Genomic DNA, 17973 nt, shown 5'->3' with positions numbered 1-17973 from the left:
TGAGGTTTGACACGTTTCACGACGCGGGAGAAGAGCTTCATGTTAGTGACTGTTTTTGGGTCAGTCCCAGCGCGATCTCCTCCAGATCGAGGATAAATGGAGGATTATTTAAAACAAAAATCGTTATTAAGCTGCTGCTAAACTGACAGGAGCGGCTCAGTCTCCTGCTCCTGACTGCAGTGGCTCAGTCTCCTGCTCCTGACTGCAGTGGCTCTGTCTCCCCCGCGGCTCAGGGAGGTCACATATTAGGGGTGTAAATAAATGCCCCAATACTGAACCTAAACGGCTCAATCGTTTCCGTCAGTCATTCGATATTCTATTGGTTTTTATTTCTGGTGCATTTCTTCGTTTGCCCACAAGGTGTCGGTATTATCCCATAGTTTTTGGGGGTCTTCTTTGTTTATTGTGTGTTCGCTACACTGCCCCCGGTGGTCCTCGGTTAGTGCCAGATCGTCTGCTCCGGAGGGACGGTCTGCTGTGAGTTTATATAGATCTATGAGTTGGTTTGTCTAAAAATACAAATAATCCTAATCCTTAAGGTTAACCCCTTAACTCCCGCCTGAACCGAGCACGTTTTCTCCAGTTTGGCTTAACCCCAATCCAAAAGCTTCTGGAAAAAAGGTGAGAAAATAGTGACAGAACTGAGACGAAAACAATGATGGAAATGTGAGAAAAAAGTGACGAAATGTGACAAAAAAATTACCAAAAATTGACGAAACAATGTACAAAAAAATGTCTAAAATGTGACAAAAAATTGATTAAAAATTGATTAAAAATTGATTAAAAGTTGACAAAAAAAAGGCAAAAATGTGACAAAAAATGACAAAAAAAATGATTAAAAATTGACGAAAAAATGACAAAAATGTGACAAAAAATATGACAAAAAAAAAGATTAAAAATTGACGTAAAAATTGACGTAAAAATTGACGTAAAAATTGACGAAAAATTTGACGAAAAAATGACAAAAATGTGACAAAATGTGACAAAAAAAATACAAAAAATTGATAAAAAATGGACGAAAAAATGTCAAAAATGTGACAAAAAATTGATTAAAAATTGATTAAAAATTGACCAAAAAAAAAGGCAAAAATGTGACAAAAAATGACAAAAAAAATACAAAAATGTGATAAAAATGTGACAAAAATTTGATTAAAAATTGACGAAAAAATGGACAAAAAAATGACAAAAAATTGATAAAAAATGTACAAAAAAATGTCAAAAATGTGACAAAAAATTGATTAAAAATTGATTAAAAATTGACAAAAAAAAGGCAAAATATGTGATAAAAATGTGACAAAAATTTGATTAAAAATTGACGAAAAAATGACAAAAATGTGACAAAAAAATTACAAAAATGTGACAAAAATGAGTTGAACACTCAACAAAAAAAATTTGGAAAAATAATCTGACGACGTGAGGAAAAAGATCCTCTCGGTTCAGGCGGGAGTTAAGAGGTTTAACCATTTCCCTGGCCCTAACCTTAATTTGTGTCATGATATCTCACGTTTTCACAGCAGACTGTCCCTCCGGAGCAGAACATCCGGCACTAACCGTGGTCCTTTGCTGTAAGCAGCCGGCATAAAGTAGTGTGAGAAAAATGTCTGAAGGTGTTGACATCCTACCTCTGCTCATCTTACATCTTTGGGAAGCTACACATGCCATAATCTGTAAGTAACAAATGTGTAACTTCGATTTTCTAATGTTGTGTTGCTTTTTTGGTTACTTACTACTCCCAAAAATGACAAATAAATTCACAATGATTTACAGCTACTCAGTGAAAGAACGACGTTTGTTCATGTGTTTTATTAAATTCCACCTTTCACATAATCTAAGTCTAACAGTGATCCTGCAGTGCTGCTCGGTGGCGCCCTCACCTGGCTGGCAGCGGCTCCTGCAGCGCCGGGTGGCTCCGCCCCCATGGGCGAGACGAAGCGCGGCGGCCGCTCCACGGGGCTGTTCCTGCGGCGGTAAAACAGGACGTATGCGTATCGCGTCACGACCTGCGACTCCTCCACCATCGTCACCGTGCTGTCGTCAAACAGGCGCCATCCTGAAAACACGAGACACGAGAGAGGGTTTAGATCGAACAGGCGCCATCCTGAAAACACGAGACACGAGAGAGGGTTTAGATCACAGACATCGAACAGGCGCCATCCTGAAAACACGAGAGGGTTTAGATCGAACAGGCGCCATCCTGAAAACACGAGAGGGGGTTTAGATCTGAAACATCGAACAGACGCCATCCTGAAAACACGACACGAGAGGGTTTAGATCGAACAGGCGCCATCCTGAAAACACGAGAGGTTTAAATATCACACATCGAACAGACGCCATCCTGAAAACAAAAGAGGGTTTAGATCTGAAACATCGAACAGGCGCCATCCTGAAAACAAAAGAGGGTTTAGATCACAGACATCGAACAGACGCCATCCTGAAAACACGAGAGGGGGTTTAGATCTCACACATCGAACAGACGCCATCCTGAAAACACGAGAGAGGGTTTAGATCTGAAACATCGAACAGGCGCCATCCTGAAAACAAAAGAGGGTTTAGATCTGAAACATCGAACAGACGCCATCCTGAAAACACGACTCTCAGACTCCCTCCTCCTCTCAGACTCCCTACACCCTGATTTTTGTCATTTTTTCTGCTGGATTTTTGTCATTTTTTCTGCTGGATTTTATTTTATTTTTTTGCTGGATTTTTGTCACTTTTTTGCTGGATTAAAAAAAATAATAATCTGGATTTTTGTCATTTTTTTGCTGGATATAAAAAAAAAAAATCTGGATTTTTGTCATTTTTTTGCTGGATTTAAAAAAAAAAAATCTGGATTTTTGTGATTTTTTTGCTGGATTTTTGTCATTTTTTTTGCTGGATTTTTGTGATTTTTTGCTAGATTTTTGTCACTTTTTTGCTGGATTTTTGTCACTTTTTTGCTGGATTTTTGTGATTTTTTTGCTGGATTTTTGACATTTTTTTGCTGGATTTTTGTCATTTTTTTTGCTGAATTTGTGTCTTTTTTTCCGGATTTTTTTGCTGAATTTTTGTCTTTTTTTTGCTGGATTTGTGTCATTTTTTTGCTGGATTTTTGTCATTTTTTGGGATTTTTTTGCTGTTTTTTTTTTAAAGTTTGTTGAATTTTTGTCATTTTTCTGCTGAATTTGTGTCTTTTTTTTGGGATTTTTTTGCTGAATTTTTGTCTTTTTTTTGCTGGATTTGTGTCATTTTTTTGCTGGATTTTTGTCATTTTTTCTGCTGGATTTTTGTCACTTTTTTGCTGTTTTTTTTAAAAAAGTTTGTTGAATTTTTGTCATTTTTCTGCTGGATTTTTGTCATTTTTTTGCTGAATTTGTGTCTTTTTTTTCGGATTTTTTTGCTGAATTTTTGTCTTTTTTTGCTGGATTTGTGTCATTTTTTTGCTGGATTTTGTGTCATTTTTTTGCTGGTTTTGTGTCATTTTTTTTGCTGGATTTTTTGTCATTTTTTGCTGGATTTTTGTCTTTTTTTTGCTGTTTTTTTTGTCATTTTTTGCTGTTTTTTTGTCATTTTTTGTTGGATTTTTGTCACTTTTTTGTTGGATTTTTGTCACTTTTTTTGCTGTTTTTTTGTCATTTTTTGCTGTTTTTTTGTCATTTTTTGCTGGATTTTTGTCACTTTTTTGCTGGATTTTTAAAAAAATGCTGTTGAATTTTAGACTCCCTCCGCCTCTCAGACTCCCGAGAGGGTTTAAATCTCAAACATCGAACAGATCTGCAGCTGTTTTGGTCAACTTGGTAAAAACAAAGTGTGTAAAATGGCGGCGGTGACTGACCCACGTCGCTGCGCTGGCTGTTCTTGTCGCTGGGCAGGCGGGCGTAGGCCGTGTAGTGGCCGCCGATCATCCCGCCGTAGTGGTTGATCACGGCGTACAGGTCGTACACCGGCGGCTGCTGCAGCTCGTCCTTCTGCCCGATGCAGAACTGACTCAGGTCCAGGTTCCTGAGGGGCAAAGGTCACAGGTTTAGATTAATGTGAAACAAAAACAGGTCGGTGTTCGGGATCTTCTCCACTTCAGGTCACGCTTCATTTAAATTAGTTTCATTTGTTTGAGCTGAAACGACGAAGGCACTTCCTTTAATGTTGTCTCTGTCTCTGTGATTCATTATATTATGGCCTTGACTACAGTGAGACCAGAGTGCGGAGCTCGTCTGCTCACAGGGACCAGACTTCTCCACTGGCTCTGGATTAAAATGATACTCCTTCTTTCTAAATCTCTTCATGATCTGGCAGCTTATTTTTAAAGTGACTTGTTTGCAGACTCGGGCAGAACATGGAGCTCTTCTGACCAGTTGCTTTTAGACTTCACCCTCTGCCTCTCAGACTCCCTACACCCTGATTTTTGTCATTTTTTTTGCTGGATTTTTGTCATTTTTTTTGCTGGATTTTTGTCATTTTTTTGCTGGATTTTTGTCATTATTTTTGCTGGATTTTTGTCATTATTTTGCTGGATTTTTCTCTTTTTTTGCTGGATTTTTGTCATTTTTTTTGCTGGATTTTTGTCATTTTTTTGCTGGATTTTTGTCATTATTTTCTGTATTTTTGTCATTTTTTTGCTGGATTTTTGTCTTTTTTTTTGTTGGATTTTTGTCTTTTTTTGCTGGATTTTTGTCTTTTTTTGCTGGATTTTTGTCTTTTTTTTGCTGGATTTTTGTCATATTTTGATGGATTTTTGTCATTTTTTCTGCTGGATTTTTGTCATTTTTTTTGCTGGATTTTTGTCATTATTTTTGCTGGATTTTTGTCATTATTTTGCTGGATTTTTCTCTTTTTTTGCTTGATTTTTGTCATTTTTTTGTTGGATTTTTGTCATTTTTTTGCTGGATTTTTGTCTTTTTTTTTGTTGGATTTTTGTCTTTTTTTTGCTGGATTTTTGTCATATTTTGATGGATTTTTGTCATTTTTTCTGCTGGATTTTTCTCTTTTTTTGCTGGATTTTTGTCATTTTTTTTGCTGGATTTTTGTCATTTTTTTGCTGGATTTTTGTCATTATTTTTGCTGGATTTTTGTCATTATTTTCTGTATTTTTGTCATTTTTTTGCTGGATTTTTGTCTTTTTTTTTGTTGGATTTTTGTCTTTTTTTGCTGGATTTTTGTCTTTTTTTGCTTGATTTTTGTCACTTTTTTGCTGGATTTTTGTCATTTTCTTTGCTGGATTTTTGTCCTTTTTTGCTGGATTTTTGTCATTTTCTTTGCTGGATTTTTGTCATTTTTTTGCTGGATTTTTGTCATTTTTTTGCTGGATTTTTGTCATTTTCTTTGCTGGATTTTTGTCATTTTTTTGCTGGATTTTTGTCACTTTTTTGCTGGATTTTTGTCATTTTTTTGCTGGATTTTTGTCATTTTTTTCAGGATTTTTGTCTTTTTTTCAGGATTTTTGTCTTTTTTGTCTTTTTTTTCGTCTTTTTTTTCGTCTTTTTTTCTCTTTTTTTGCTGGATTTTTTTCGATTTTTTGCTGGATTTTTTTTTCATTTTTTTGTTGGATTTTTGTCTTTTTTTGCAGGATTTTTCTTTTATTTTTTTTAAATTTTAGACTCCCTCCTCCTCTCAGACTCCGCCTCCGCCTCTCGGACAGTGAATACCTGACGGGGAAGTCCACCATGTCGTTGATCTTGTCTCTCCAGATGAAGCTCCTGAAGGAGAAGCGCTTGAGCTGGATGATGAGGACGTTGGGCAGACGCCACAGGAGCAGCTGCTTGGACGCCTCTCGGTGCTGCTGACACTTGGGGCAGTACCTGAAACACAAAACAATCAATATTTTTAAGGTTTTAGGAAGAGAAGATCCTCCTCCTCTGCGTCTTCAAACATCTGTATAAAAGTGCAAAAGCGTGCTCCGTTACCAGGCCTCCTCGGGCGCCAGCACCTCCGGCTTGGTGAACAGGTTGAGGCACTGCTCCAGGCTGAAGTGCCCGGCCCGGGACGTCTCGCTGAGGGAGCCCGGGTCGTCCTCGAAGTCCAGGTCTTTGGAGCTGACCAGGACGTACTCCTTCAGGCGCTCGTTGTTCTTCCACACCAGCTCCAGAGACGCCTCGTCGGACAGCTCCAGGAGCCCGTCCTCTGCAGGGACACAGCGGGACGGAGGGACAGGGCGGGTTAATCCAGAACTGGGGGTCAGACAGATCCGTCTCAGGTGTAACTCGTACCTCTCTCCTCCAGACGCTGCTCCTTGTTGTTGGCGTCGACGATGGAGATGTAGAACTGGCTGAGGTGGCCCGACTGCTCGCTCGACTGCTGGTATCCCGTCACTGCGGCTGAGGAGGACACGAGCACGTCAGATGGTTTAGACGGGGGAGAACGCGCTTGAGCAAACACCTCGAGCCAAAAAGAGTCTATACACTACAAAAATCTACAAATATCACTTGAATTGAGGAAATGTTTCTTGTTTTGAGCGGTTTTCACTCATTTAGACACTTTTCCTGATCGGACCAAGTTTACTTTGCTTGTTTGAGGACATTTCAGACCAGTTCTAGGGTAAATCTCACTTGAAATAAGAAAGTAAAATTGCCAATGAGATACACTGCAAAAAGTGGATTCTAAGCAAGTAAAAAATGTCTTACTTTAAGAAATAAGTTCTTATTTTTTCACTAAAAAGTAATAATGTCTCACTGAGCAAAGTTTTCTTGAGAAAAAAAATCTGATTTTAGGAAATAAAATCTGTTCAGATAAATTTGCTAAAAACATGATAATTTTTCTTGTAACAAGAAAGAAAAACTTTTTGAATCTTCTTCAGCTTTAGACAAAGAAAAAATAAGATCACAACAACTCTAAATTTTTCTGCTGGATTTTAGTCTTTTTTTTGCTGGATTTTTGTCACTTTTTTTGCTGGATTTTTGTCATTTTTCTGCTGGATTTGTGTCTTTTTTTGCTAGATTTTTGTCATTTTTCTGCTGGATTTTTGTCAGATTTTGCTGGATTTTTGTCACTTTTTTGCTGGATTTTTGTCAGATTTTGCTGGATTTTTGTCACTTTTTTTGCTGGATTTTTGTCATTTTTTTGCTGGATTTTTGTCATTTTTTTGCTGGATTTTTGTCATTTTTTTTGCTAGATTTTTGTCATTTTTTTGCTGGATTTTTGTCATTTTTTTGCTAGATTTTTGTCATTTTTTTGCTGGATTTTTGTCATTTTTTTTGCTGGATTTTTGTCATTTTTTTGCTGGATTTTTGTCATTTTTTTTGCTAGATTTTTGTCATTTTTTTGCTGGATTTTTGTCATTTTTTTTGCTGGATTTTTGTCATTTTTTTGCTGGATTTTTGTCACTTTTTTTGATGGATTTTTGTCATTTTTTTGCTGGATTTTTGTCACTTTTTTGCTGGATTTTTGTATTTTTTTTGCTGGATTTTTGTCACTTTTTTGCTGGATTTTTGTCACCTTTTTGTTGAGTTTTTGTCTTTTTTTTGCTGGATTTTTGTCACTTTTTTGTTGAGTTTTTGTCATTTTTGTCACTTTTTTTGGTCACTTTTTAGCTTTTTTTGTTGCGTTTACATCCACATTTTCTTCTCGTTTTTTGCTTCTGTTTTGAAGAAGCTTTTAGATTTGGAGAATTTGGAGAAAACATGTTGAGGTGGGAGTTAAGAGGTTAACCCACATAAAAGTCGTGTAGTGTGAGCTAACCTTACATTAGGGATGCACCGATACCACTTTCTCTAGAACCGATACGAGTACTTTGATTTAAGTACCGAGGACATTTTAGTTGCTGGGTTACTTTTTCAGATGAATAAACCCCTGGGCATAAAACGGCGTCAGAATACTGGTATCGGTGCATCCCTAATTTAAATCACAGTAACGATAAACGCATGAATGATCTTGACAAACTAGCTACTCCCAGCACTGCCCGTGAGAACTTACCTTCTGGCCTCACCGCCTTCTCACAGGACGTCTCCTTCTCGGCGTGGGGGTCGCTGGAGCAGCAGGAGGCGGGTTCAGAGAAGCCCGAGTCTGCGGTGGAGGAGAGCGAGGGCAGAGAGGGGGAGGAGGCGAGGGCGGAGGCCGCTCCCGCGTCCCCCGCCGTCTCCCCCGCCGCCGCCTCGTCCTCCGAGCCCTCCGACGGCACGGACGGGGGCGGCAGGTCGGCGCGGGACTGCGAGCTCTCCGGAGACAAGCGTCCCGACTGGAACGGAGGCTGGAAGACGTTCACGGAGAACCTGCACAGACGGAGCAGCGGGTGAAGGGCTGGGCTGGTTCGTGGCCGATAGGCATCAAAAAGCCCTAAGATTTGGGTAAAGCCGAATTGGAGAAAATGCGCTTGTTTAACCCTTAACTTCCCCACCTGAACCGAGCACATTTTCTCCAGTTTGGCTTTACCCCAATCCAAAAGTTTCTGGAAAAAAGGTGAGAAAATAGCGACAGAACTGAGACGAAAACAATGATGGAAATGTGACAAAAAAGTGAGAAAACATTGGCAAAAAAGTGACGAAAAATTGATGAAAAAGTGGCAAAAATGACACAAAAATGACAAAAATTTGATGATAAATGTGATAAAAATGTGACAAAAATTTGACAAAAAAATTACAAAAAATGACGAAAAAATTACAAAAAATGACGAAAAAATTACAAAAAATGTGAAAAAATGTGACAAAAATGTGATAAAAAATGGACAAAAAAATTACAAAAATGTGATAAAAAATGGACAAAAAAATTACAAAAATGTGATAAAAATGGACAAAAAAATTACAAAAATGTGATAAAAATGGACAAAAAAATTACAAAAATGTGATAAAAAATGGACAAAAAATAACAAAAAATGACAAAAATGTGACAAAAATGTGATAAAAATGTGATAAAAATTAGACAAAAAAATGACGAAAAAATGACGAAAAAATTACAAAAAATGTGAAAAAATGTGACAAAAATGTGATAAAAATTTGACGAAAAAATGTGACAAAAATGTGATAAATACGTGATAAAAATTTGACAAACAAATGACAAAAAATGACGAAAAAATGTGAAAAAATGTGAAAAAATGTGAAAAAATGTGATAAAAATGTGATAAAAATGTGATAAAAATGTGACAAAAAAAATTACAAAAAATTCAGTACAAGCTCCTCCTCCTCACCTACAAGTCTCTCCATAACCTGGCCCCGCCCTCTCTCACTGAGCTCCTGCAACAACACCAACCCACCCGCCGGCTCCGCTCAGCCGACTCCAACCGCCTCACTCCCATCACCCGCACAAACCGCCGGACCTTGGGGGGACCGAGCCTTCGCCATCGCCGCCCCCGCCCTCTGGATCTCACTCCCACAGCCCATTAGAAACTCTGACTCACCAACCTTCAAATCAGTATCAAAACCCACCTGTTCAAACTAGCTTTTTCCTAAACCCCCCTTTTTGTTTTGTTTTATCCCCCATGTAAAGCGTCTTTGAGTGTCCAAAAAAGCACTACACAAGTCTGATGTATTATTATTATTATTACAAAAATGTGATAAAAATTTGACAAAAAAATGACAAAAAATGACGAAAAAATGTGACAAAAACGTGATAAAAATTGGACAAAAAATAACAAAAAATGACAAAAATGTGACAAAAATGTGATAAAAATGTGATAAAAATGTGATAAAAATTAGACAAAAAAATTACAAAAAATGACGAAAAAATTACAAAAAATGTGACGAAAAAATGTGACAAAAATGTGATAAATACGTGATAAAAATTTGACAAAAAAATTACAAAAAATGACGAAAAAATGCCAAAAAATGTGATAAAAATGTGATAAAAAATTGACCAAAAAAAATTACAAAAATGTGACAAAAAATTGACAAAAACATACAAAAATTGACAAAAATGTGACAAAAAATGAGTTGAATATCCAACAAAAAAACGATAGAGAAAAATCTGATGACGTGAGGAAAAAGATGCTCTCGGTTCAGGCGGGAGTTAAGCGGTTAAAGCAGGAAGTAAGAGGTGAAGGATGAACAAAAGCTTCTACTATAAGATGTGGTTTTGTGAGAGCAGAACGGTGCTTTCAAAGGAATGTAACCGAGCGTGTGTAGCGTGTGTGGCGTGTTGTAGAGAGCGTGTGCAGCGTGTGTGGCGTGTTGCAGAGAGCTCGTACCGGGAGTACCCCTCCAGCAGCTGCGTGAGGCGGCCGTGGTTCAGCCTGGACTCTGGGACGCTGACGATGAAGGGCAGCCCCACCAGCTCCGTGTGCGGCCGACACAGCGCCTTGTGGTTGGGCCAGTGTGTTTTCTGACACACCCTGCGGACAGAGCAGAGTCAGGGTCAGGGGTCAGGGGGTCAGGGGGTCAGGGGGTCAGGGACACTCACTGGTTGCAGTAGCCGACCCGGTAGCAGCGAGTGCATCTCTTCAGCTTGTCGTCCTCAGACACGGGCGGCTTCAGACACGCCGCGCACTTGGAGATGGGGATGTTCGGGACCTGGAGTTTCTGCACAAAACCACAAACATGTTCACAAAGCGTTATTTACACATCAACAACGAGGACGTAGCAAACCCGCCGCCCCCTTTGAGGATGACAGCACATGCAGACTGTCAAATGTAGTTATTGTCATTTAAAAACCCTAAAAAGCTGAAATCATGACGGAGAACTCATTCTGACAGACTTGGGTCGTGATTCTAGCATGTTTTCAGTAGATAAGTATTGAAAAATATTGGTTAATTTTTACTCATTATCATTTATTTGAGGTTTTGTCATTTTTTGGTCACATTTTTGTCACATTTTTGTCATTTTTTCGCTAGTTTTTTATCACATTTTTGTCATTTTTTGTCACATTTTTGTCATTTTTTCGCTAGTTTTTTGTCACATTTTTGTCACTTTTTTGTCACATTTTTGTCACTTTTTTGTCATTTTTTTGTCATTTTTTTGTCACATTTTTGTCACTTTTTTGTCATTTGTTTGTCACATTTTTGTCATTTTTTTGTCACATTTTTGTCACTTTTTTGTCACATTTTTGTCACTTTTTTGTCACTTTTTTGTCACTTTTTTGTCATTTTTTTGTCACATTTTTGTCATTTTTTTGTAACTTTTTTGTCACTTTTTTGTCACTTTTTTGTCACTTTTTTGTCACTTTTTTGTCACTTTGTCACATTTTGTCATATTTTTGTCACATTTCCATCATTGTTGTCGTCTCAGTTTTGTTGCTTTTTTCCAGAAGCTTTTGGATTGGGGTAAAGCTGGAGAAAATGTGCTCGGTTCAGGTGGGAGTTAAGGGGTTAAATGTGTTTATTCCCAATTTTCCCCACATTTGCCACAATTTTTCCCCCAAATTTGTCCCCAAATGTACACTAATCTTTCCACTTGCTTTTCCCATTTTTTTTTCATTTTCATTTTATGGGTCCCTGACGCCGCTAAAGGCAGCTCAGTGAGACACTCTGAGACAGGATTATAAAACTCACAGAGAGAAGCAGTTTATGAGACAGTCACGTGAGCAGGTGTTACTGACAGAGGCTCCGACGCAGATGTTTCCGAGCATCTGCTTCAGGAAGAGCGACACAAGCTCCGGAACGCCGAGATCTCACCTGGTGCACGCGCAGCTCCACCACGCGCTCTTTGGCCATGTCCCGGGACAGCACCTCGAAGCAGAACAGCGTGTCCGACGGCGACACCGTGTCCAGGGAGTGCGAGGGCGGGAGCAGGCGCTGGAACCGGCACTTGGACACCTGCGAAGACAGAGCGCAGAGTCTGAGGCGTGTGCGAGGCGTGTGCGAGGCGTGTGCGACCCCTGAGCCACCCCTCACCTCCGCCAGCCGCAGGTTCTCCGCCTTCACCCTGGCGCTGCGGGACACGGACTCCAGGACCTCGGCCGTGCTGGAGTTGTCTTTGCTCACGCTCACCAGGAACTGAAACACAGAGAGAAACGTCTGGTTAGTTCGGATCGTTTTCCTCGGCCCCGCCCCCCGTGGCGTCCCTGTACCTTCACGGGTTTCTTGTGGGGCTCCTTGGCGAAGTAGAAGACGGACAGAACCTTCTGCTTCTGCGGCAGCGGGACGGGCAGGTACAGGAACGGGTCGAAGGTAATGGACACCTGTGACAGAGGAGGGTCATTACATCACAGGGTCAAATACAGGGTTCATCATGTGACATATTATTACATTTCTATTCAACTTTATTATATTAGTTACAGAGATTTGCTCATTGGGATTTTGGATCTGGTTTAGTTTTGAAATAAAGTTATGAGTGTAAAAATGTAGGTTTCAGGTCTTATGTGTAACTGCAGTTTCTATATTAAGCATCGAATAAACCCCTTTCTGAGCGACAGTGCAGGATTTCAGAGGCAGTTTGCTCCTTCCACACATTAGGACATGGCTGAACATGTAGGGGAGGAACATACTTAGTTTTAACATGTTTAAACTCTGCACAGTCCCCTTTAAAGCTCAATAAATTCATCAGGAATTAGATTAGGGATGCATCGTACCGATACTGGGATCAGATATCGGTAGAGCTCACTTGGTTCCGACTGTAAAGCTCCAGTAGGGGGCGGTGGTAACATTCTGTCTTTTTTCTCTTCAGACGTCAATAGGCTTCTGCACAGTTTCCCCACATGACGTCAGCCAGAGCTGGACTTCCTGTCGCCGATCGTTTACATTCACAATTAGCAGGTCCCACACAAATATAGAGAAGCTCAGGCTCTGGTTAAGGACGAGTTACAGATGGAGTCACAGAAACGTGTCACAAACATCATGTTCACTGTGAATCTGCCCCAAAGGAAACGCCAGCGCTCGTGAGGGGCGGAGCTTTTATCTTAGAGCTAAAGGCTAGTGTTGAAAGATGATAATATAAGTAAGTAAGTAAGTAAACTTTATTTGTACAGCGCCTTTCACAGACACAGAGTCACAAAGCGCTTCACAGTGTTAAAACATAATTATAAAACAGCATATTCATTGCAATAATTCAAAATTCAGCATTCATTATACAAGTGGTGTCAGTATTGCATCAGCCGGACTCAAATGCTTTCTCAAACAGATGGTTTTTAGGTGCTTTTTGAAGGCAGCTGCTGACTCCAATGAACGCAAGTCAAGAGGAAGTTTATTCCAAAGGCTTTGAAGGAGCGGTTTCTCCCCGGGTTTTAAAGTGTGTTCGTGGAACCATCAACAGGTTCTGCCCAGAGGACCTCAGGTTTCGAGACGTGTTGTAGGGTTTAAGTAGGTCCGCAGTATAAGTGGGAGCCTGACCGTGTAGAGCTCGAAAGGTCAGCACCAAGATTTTAAACTGAACCCGATGTTCAATAGGGAGCCAGTGCAAGGACTTCAACACAGGTGTGATGTGGGCTCTTCTGTTTGTCCTGGTCAGAAGTCTTGCAGCTGAATTACGCAGATGGAAGTTGCAGTTTTTGACCAACTGCCTGACATGATGTTCAAGAGACATATTCTTATCAAGGATGACGCCAAGATCTCTCAGTAACAATAACATGTTAAATATTATTTAAACTACTAACAGGACGATTCTTTTTTGCGCAGGCTCGTTCAAAACGTTGCGCTAGTTTTATTTTTTTATTTTGTGTTCGCCGCGTTAGCTTCAAGACAAAAACATCCACGTTATGAACACGGAGTTTCCTCCAGTGAAGTCGTTATGTCTCATGTAATATTTTCTATCCTGCTCCGTCACATCTGAACTTTTACTCTCTGTCCTTTACCAAATCTAAGCTATGGCTTCATTTCTGTGGGACCTGCTCATTTTTAATGGGAAGAGATAACGGACAGGAAGGACAGCGTCTGGTTTACTGTCCAGGCGGAAACACGTGGGGTCACTGTGCATAAGCCCATTAATGATCCACAGTGAGTCTAAAAAAGCCTGAACTCCTTCAGAACAAATGCAGATGTTTTCTAAAGCGGAGCAAAGCTATAACTTACTACCACTTCAGTCGTTATCAGAGATGGCAGAGCCGCGTCTGAGCCAGGACTAAACCAGGACTAAACCAGGACTAAACCAGGACTAAACCAGGACTAAACCAGGACTAAACCAGGACTGAATAAGAAACTAGAGCTCTAAGACGAAGAGAAAAGCAGTGACAAAGAAACACATGGGCTTTAGCTTTAGCCCCGCAGAGCCTGAAGTTACTGTGTTGTTTATTTTAATGTAGCCTGTGTTATACCTGAGGATATTTAGTGTAGAAAAGTCCAGTGATCAGCGTTCAGGAGGAAGCTGGACACAGAAAGCAGAACGTACCTTGGAGCAGGTGGGACAGACCAGCTTGGACTTGAACTGTCCCTGAAACAGATCCACGATGAAGGAGTCGTTCCTCATCTTGTGCCGCTGCCAGGCCTCCTCCGCCACCACCTGAGGAACACGCAGAGCCGTTAGAGGGTCAGAGGGTCAGAGGTCAGAGGTCAGAGGTCAGAGGTCGCACCTCGTCCAGCCGCCCGTCAGAGTCCACCGTCTCCGTGTACGGCTTGTTCTGGATCCGGTTCAGGTCCTCGTGAAGTCCGTCCAGCAGGAAGGCCATGAACTCCTGCGCGTCGTGCTGCGCGTAGCCCGTGAACTGGCTGGCTTTGCTCGCCACGATCGCCTGCGGGGAAAAGAAATAATTTACTCCATTTGAAAAATAAATATAGAAGAAATAAAAAGGTTTAGAGCGATCTGTGACACTGAGGAGCAGACCGGCCCAGATGATGAGCATTAAAAGCCTTGTAAGTTAAACCTCTGAACTCCCACCTGAACGGAACCCATTTTATCCAGTTTGGCTTTACCCCAATCAAAAAGAAAAAAGCACCAAAAATTCAACTAAAATGATACAAAAATTCAACCAAAAAGTGACAAAAATTGAACAAAAATGAGACAAAAATTCAACCAAAAAGTGACAAAAATGAGACAAAAATTCAACCAAAAAGTGACAAAATTGTGACAAAAATTCAACCAAAAAGTAACAAAAAATTAAACCAAAAAGTGACAAAAAAGTGACAAAAATTCAACCAAAAAGTGACAAAAATTCAACCAAAAAGTGACAAAAAAGTGACAAAAATTCAACAAAATTGTGACAAAAATTCAACAAAAAAAGACAAAAATTCAGCAAAAATGTGACAAAAATTCAACAAAAATGTGACAAAAATTCAACAAAAAAGTGACAAAAATTCAACAAAAATGTGACAAAAATTCAGCAAAAATGTGACAAAAATTCAACAAAAAATTACAAAAAATCAACAAAATTCAGTCATTTTTTGTGTCACATTTTCGTCACATTTTTGTCAAATATTTTTTTTTATTTCTTGTGACATTTTTGTGACATTTTTGCCACTTTTTCATCAATTTTTCCTCACTTTTTTGTCACATTTCCACCATTGTTTTCGTCTCAGTTTTGTTGCTATTTTCTCACCTTTTCTCCAGAAGCTTTTGGATTGGGGTAAAGCCAAACTGGAGAAAATGTGCTCGGTTCAGGCGGGAGTTAAGGGGTTAACAAAACACAAACATATTGAGCTCAATCATGGCAGGTTTACATCTTAGGACAAACTATTTTGTTCTACCTTTTGCACATTTTACATTACCCTGTCTAAAAAGGAGAGGGGGAAGTAAACTTATCTAGTCCCACCCCTTTTAAGTACTCTCAGTATCGTGTTCTCTTCCTTATAACAATAATTTGTGATATAGATCCAAGTTGTCAGGAACACAGTGTAAATACTACCTACAAATCAACATCTGGTTTACAACAGCTGAACATGAAAAGCTGCTCGATTAGCCCGCAGTGCCCTCTAGTGGCAGTCTGGAGTATAAGACGAACCCCCTGCCGAACTATGAAAAAAGTGCGACTCATAGTCCGGTAATTATTGTGCTAATGAGACAGGTTGAGCAGGTGGTACCTTGAGCTTGGAGGGCTGGAAGGCGTGGTGCGTTCCCTTCCACAGAGCCCTGAGGAGCACAGCGAAGCCGATGGCCAGCCTTCCTCCCGTCCCCAGAGGGTTATTACAGTTGATCTCCGACTCAAACGCTCGATCTGCAACAGGAGAACGTCAGGAGAACGTCAGGAGAACGTGAGGAGAACGTGAGGAGAACGTCAGGAGAACGTGAGGAGAACGTCAGGAGAACGTGAGGAGAACGTCAGGAGAACGTGAGGAGAACGTGAGGAGAACGTCAGGAGAGCGTGAGGAGAACGTCAGGAGACCCGTGGAAGCTCAGGTCTCACCGTGGAAGTAGTCTCGGAGCTCCCGGGTGTTGGACAGCGACTGGATGACGGAGTTCATGAAGCAGGTGTTGCCCAGGTTGACCAGGCCGGTGAACCCGGGCAGGCAGACCTTCCTCTCCTCCTCTTCCTCTCGAGACTCGCTGACGGCCGGGGCGTGGGACATGGGCTGCACCATACAGGTGGGCTTCGGCTGCGCACACGGACAGGGGTTTACTTTACAAATACTTTAAAACGACATTTCAGCGCCTTTCAGGCAAATCTGACGCCATTAACCTCTTAACTCCCGCCTGAACCAATTACATTTTCTCCAGTTCAGCTTTGCCCAAATCCTGCAGGCCAGTGTAACACCTCATTTGAAAGCTAAGATCTACAACACTCATCTGAATGGATCTTTTTCCTCACGTCCAATTTTTTTTCTATCATTTTCTGTGGGGGTTTCAGCTAAATTTTGTAATTTTTTTGTAATTTTTTTGTCAAATAGTGCATTTTTTGTCACTTTTTGTTACATGTTCATCATTTTTTCATAATTTTTTTGTCAATTTTTGTGACGTTTTTGCCACTTTTTCATCATTTTTTTGTATTTTTTTGGTCACTTTCTGCCATTTTTTTTGTCAAATTTTTTCGTATTTTTGTCAATTTTTTCGTAATTTTTTTGGGTCTATTTTTGCGACTTTTTTGCCACTTTTTCATCATTTTTTTGTCCAATTTTTGTCACATGTTCATCATTTTTTCATCATTTTTTTGTCACATGTTCATCATTTTTTCATCATTTTTTTGTCAATTTTTTGTGACATTTTTGCCACTTTTTCATCATCATGTCAAATTTGTGTACATTTTTTGTCAATTTTTTGTCTGAATTTTCTCGCTTTTTTGTCACATTTCCATCATTGTTTTCGTCTCAGTTTTGTTGCTATTTTCACAGCTTTTTTCCAGAAGCTTTTGGATTGGGGTAAAGCCAAACTGGAGAAAATGTGCTCGGTTCAGGTGGGAGTTAAGGGGTTAAAGTGACTTGCTCAAATTAACCTCTTAACCCCCACCTTAACTGAGCTCATTATCTACAGTTCAGCTTTACCCAAATCCTGTAGGCCAGTGTAACGCCTCATTTGAAAGACCTACAAAACTCATCTGAATTGATCTTTTTCCTCATGTCATCACATTTTTTTCTCCATCATTTTTTGGCGGGGTTTTCAACTAATTTTTGTAACTTTTTTGTAATTTTTGTCAAATAGTACATTTTTTGTCAATTTTTGTCAAATGTTCATTTTTTCATAATTTTTTTGTCAATTTTTTGTCAATTTTTTGTGACATTTTTGCCACCTTTTCATCATTTTTTTGTTGAGTTTTTGTTTAATTTTTGTTGAATTCTTGTAATTTTTTTGTTTAATTTTTGTTACATTTTGGTTGAATTTTTGTCACATTTTTGTGACGTTTGTTTGTGTAGTTTTATTTGAGCAATTAACATTTTCTCTTTCTCCAGAGTCTCACAATCATACAGTTAATGGAAGCTCAAAGGGAGTGGACTGAAGCAAAAGCGTATAAGTGCCGACCCCTTGCTGAATTTTTGTTACATTTGTCACTTTTTTGTCGGATTTTTGTCGAATTTTTGTCGAATTTTTGTCGAATTTTGTTGATTTTTTTGTCACATTTTTGTTGAATTTTTGTCAAATTTTTGTTGAATTTTTGTCACATTTTTGTTGAATTTTTGTTGAATTTTTGTTGAATTTTTGTTGAATTTTTTGTCACATTTTTGTCACATTTTTGTCACATATTTGTTGAATTTTTGTCACTCTTAGGTTGAGTTTTTGTCACATTTTTGTAGAATTTTTGTCACATTTTTGTAGAATTTTTGTTGATTTTTTGTCACTTTTGTCA

General features: G+C 39.5%; 1 protein-coding gene across 1 annotated transcript in view; it reads right to left on the bottom strand.

Moving 5' to 3' along the window:
* The window catches only part of usp19 (ubiquitin specific peptidase 19), a gene marked incomplete at its 5' end in the record, with an annotated part of 42165 nt that overhangs the window by 3827 nt on the left and 20365 nt on the right, over positions 1-17973 (bottom strand). The window contains 15 exon segments of the mRNA XM_079581211.1: positions 1875-2050; positions 3812-3978; positions 5619-5771; positions 5877-6093; positions 6180-6287; positions 7882-8177; positions 10085-10228; positions 10297-10415; positions 11507-11647; positions 11726-11827; positions 11902-12012; positions 14154-14264; positions 14335-14493; positions 15779-15912; positions 16102-16291. Coding sequence (XP_079437337.1) covers positions 1875-2050; positions 3812-3978; positions 5619-5771; positions 5877-6093; positions 6180-6287; positions 7882-8177; positions 10085-10228; positions 10297-10415; positions 11507-11647; positions 11726-11827; positions 11902-12012; positions 14154-14264; positions 14335-14493; positions 15779-15912; positions 16102-16291 — 2328 coding nt within the window.

This window comes from Gobius niger (assembly GCF_951799975.1).
Source record: "Gobius niger genome assembly, chromosome: 22".
Lineage (NCBI taxonomy): Eukaryota > Metazoa > Chordata > Actinopteri > Gobiiformes > Gobiidae > Gobius > Gobius niger.
This window is presented reverse-complemented; position numbering and strand designations above follow the sequence as displayed.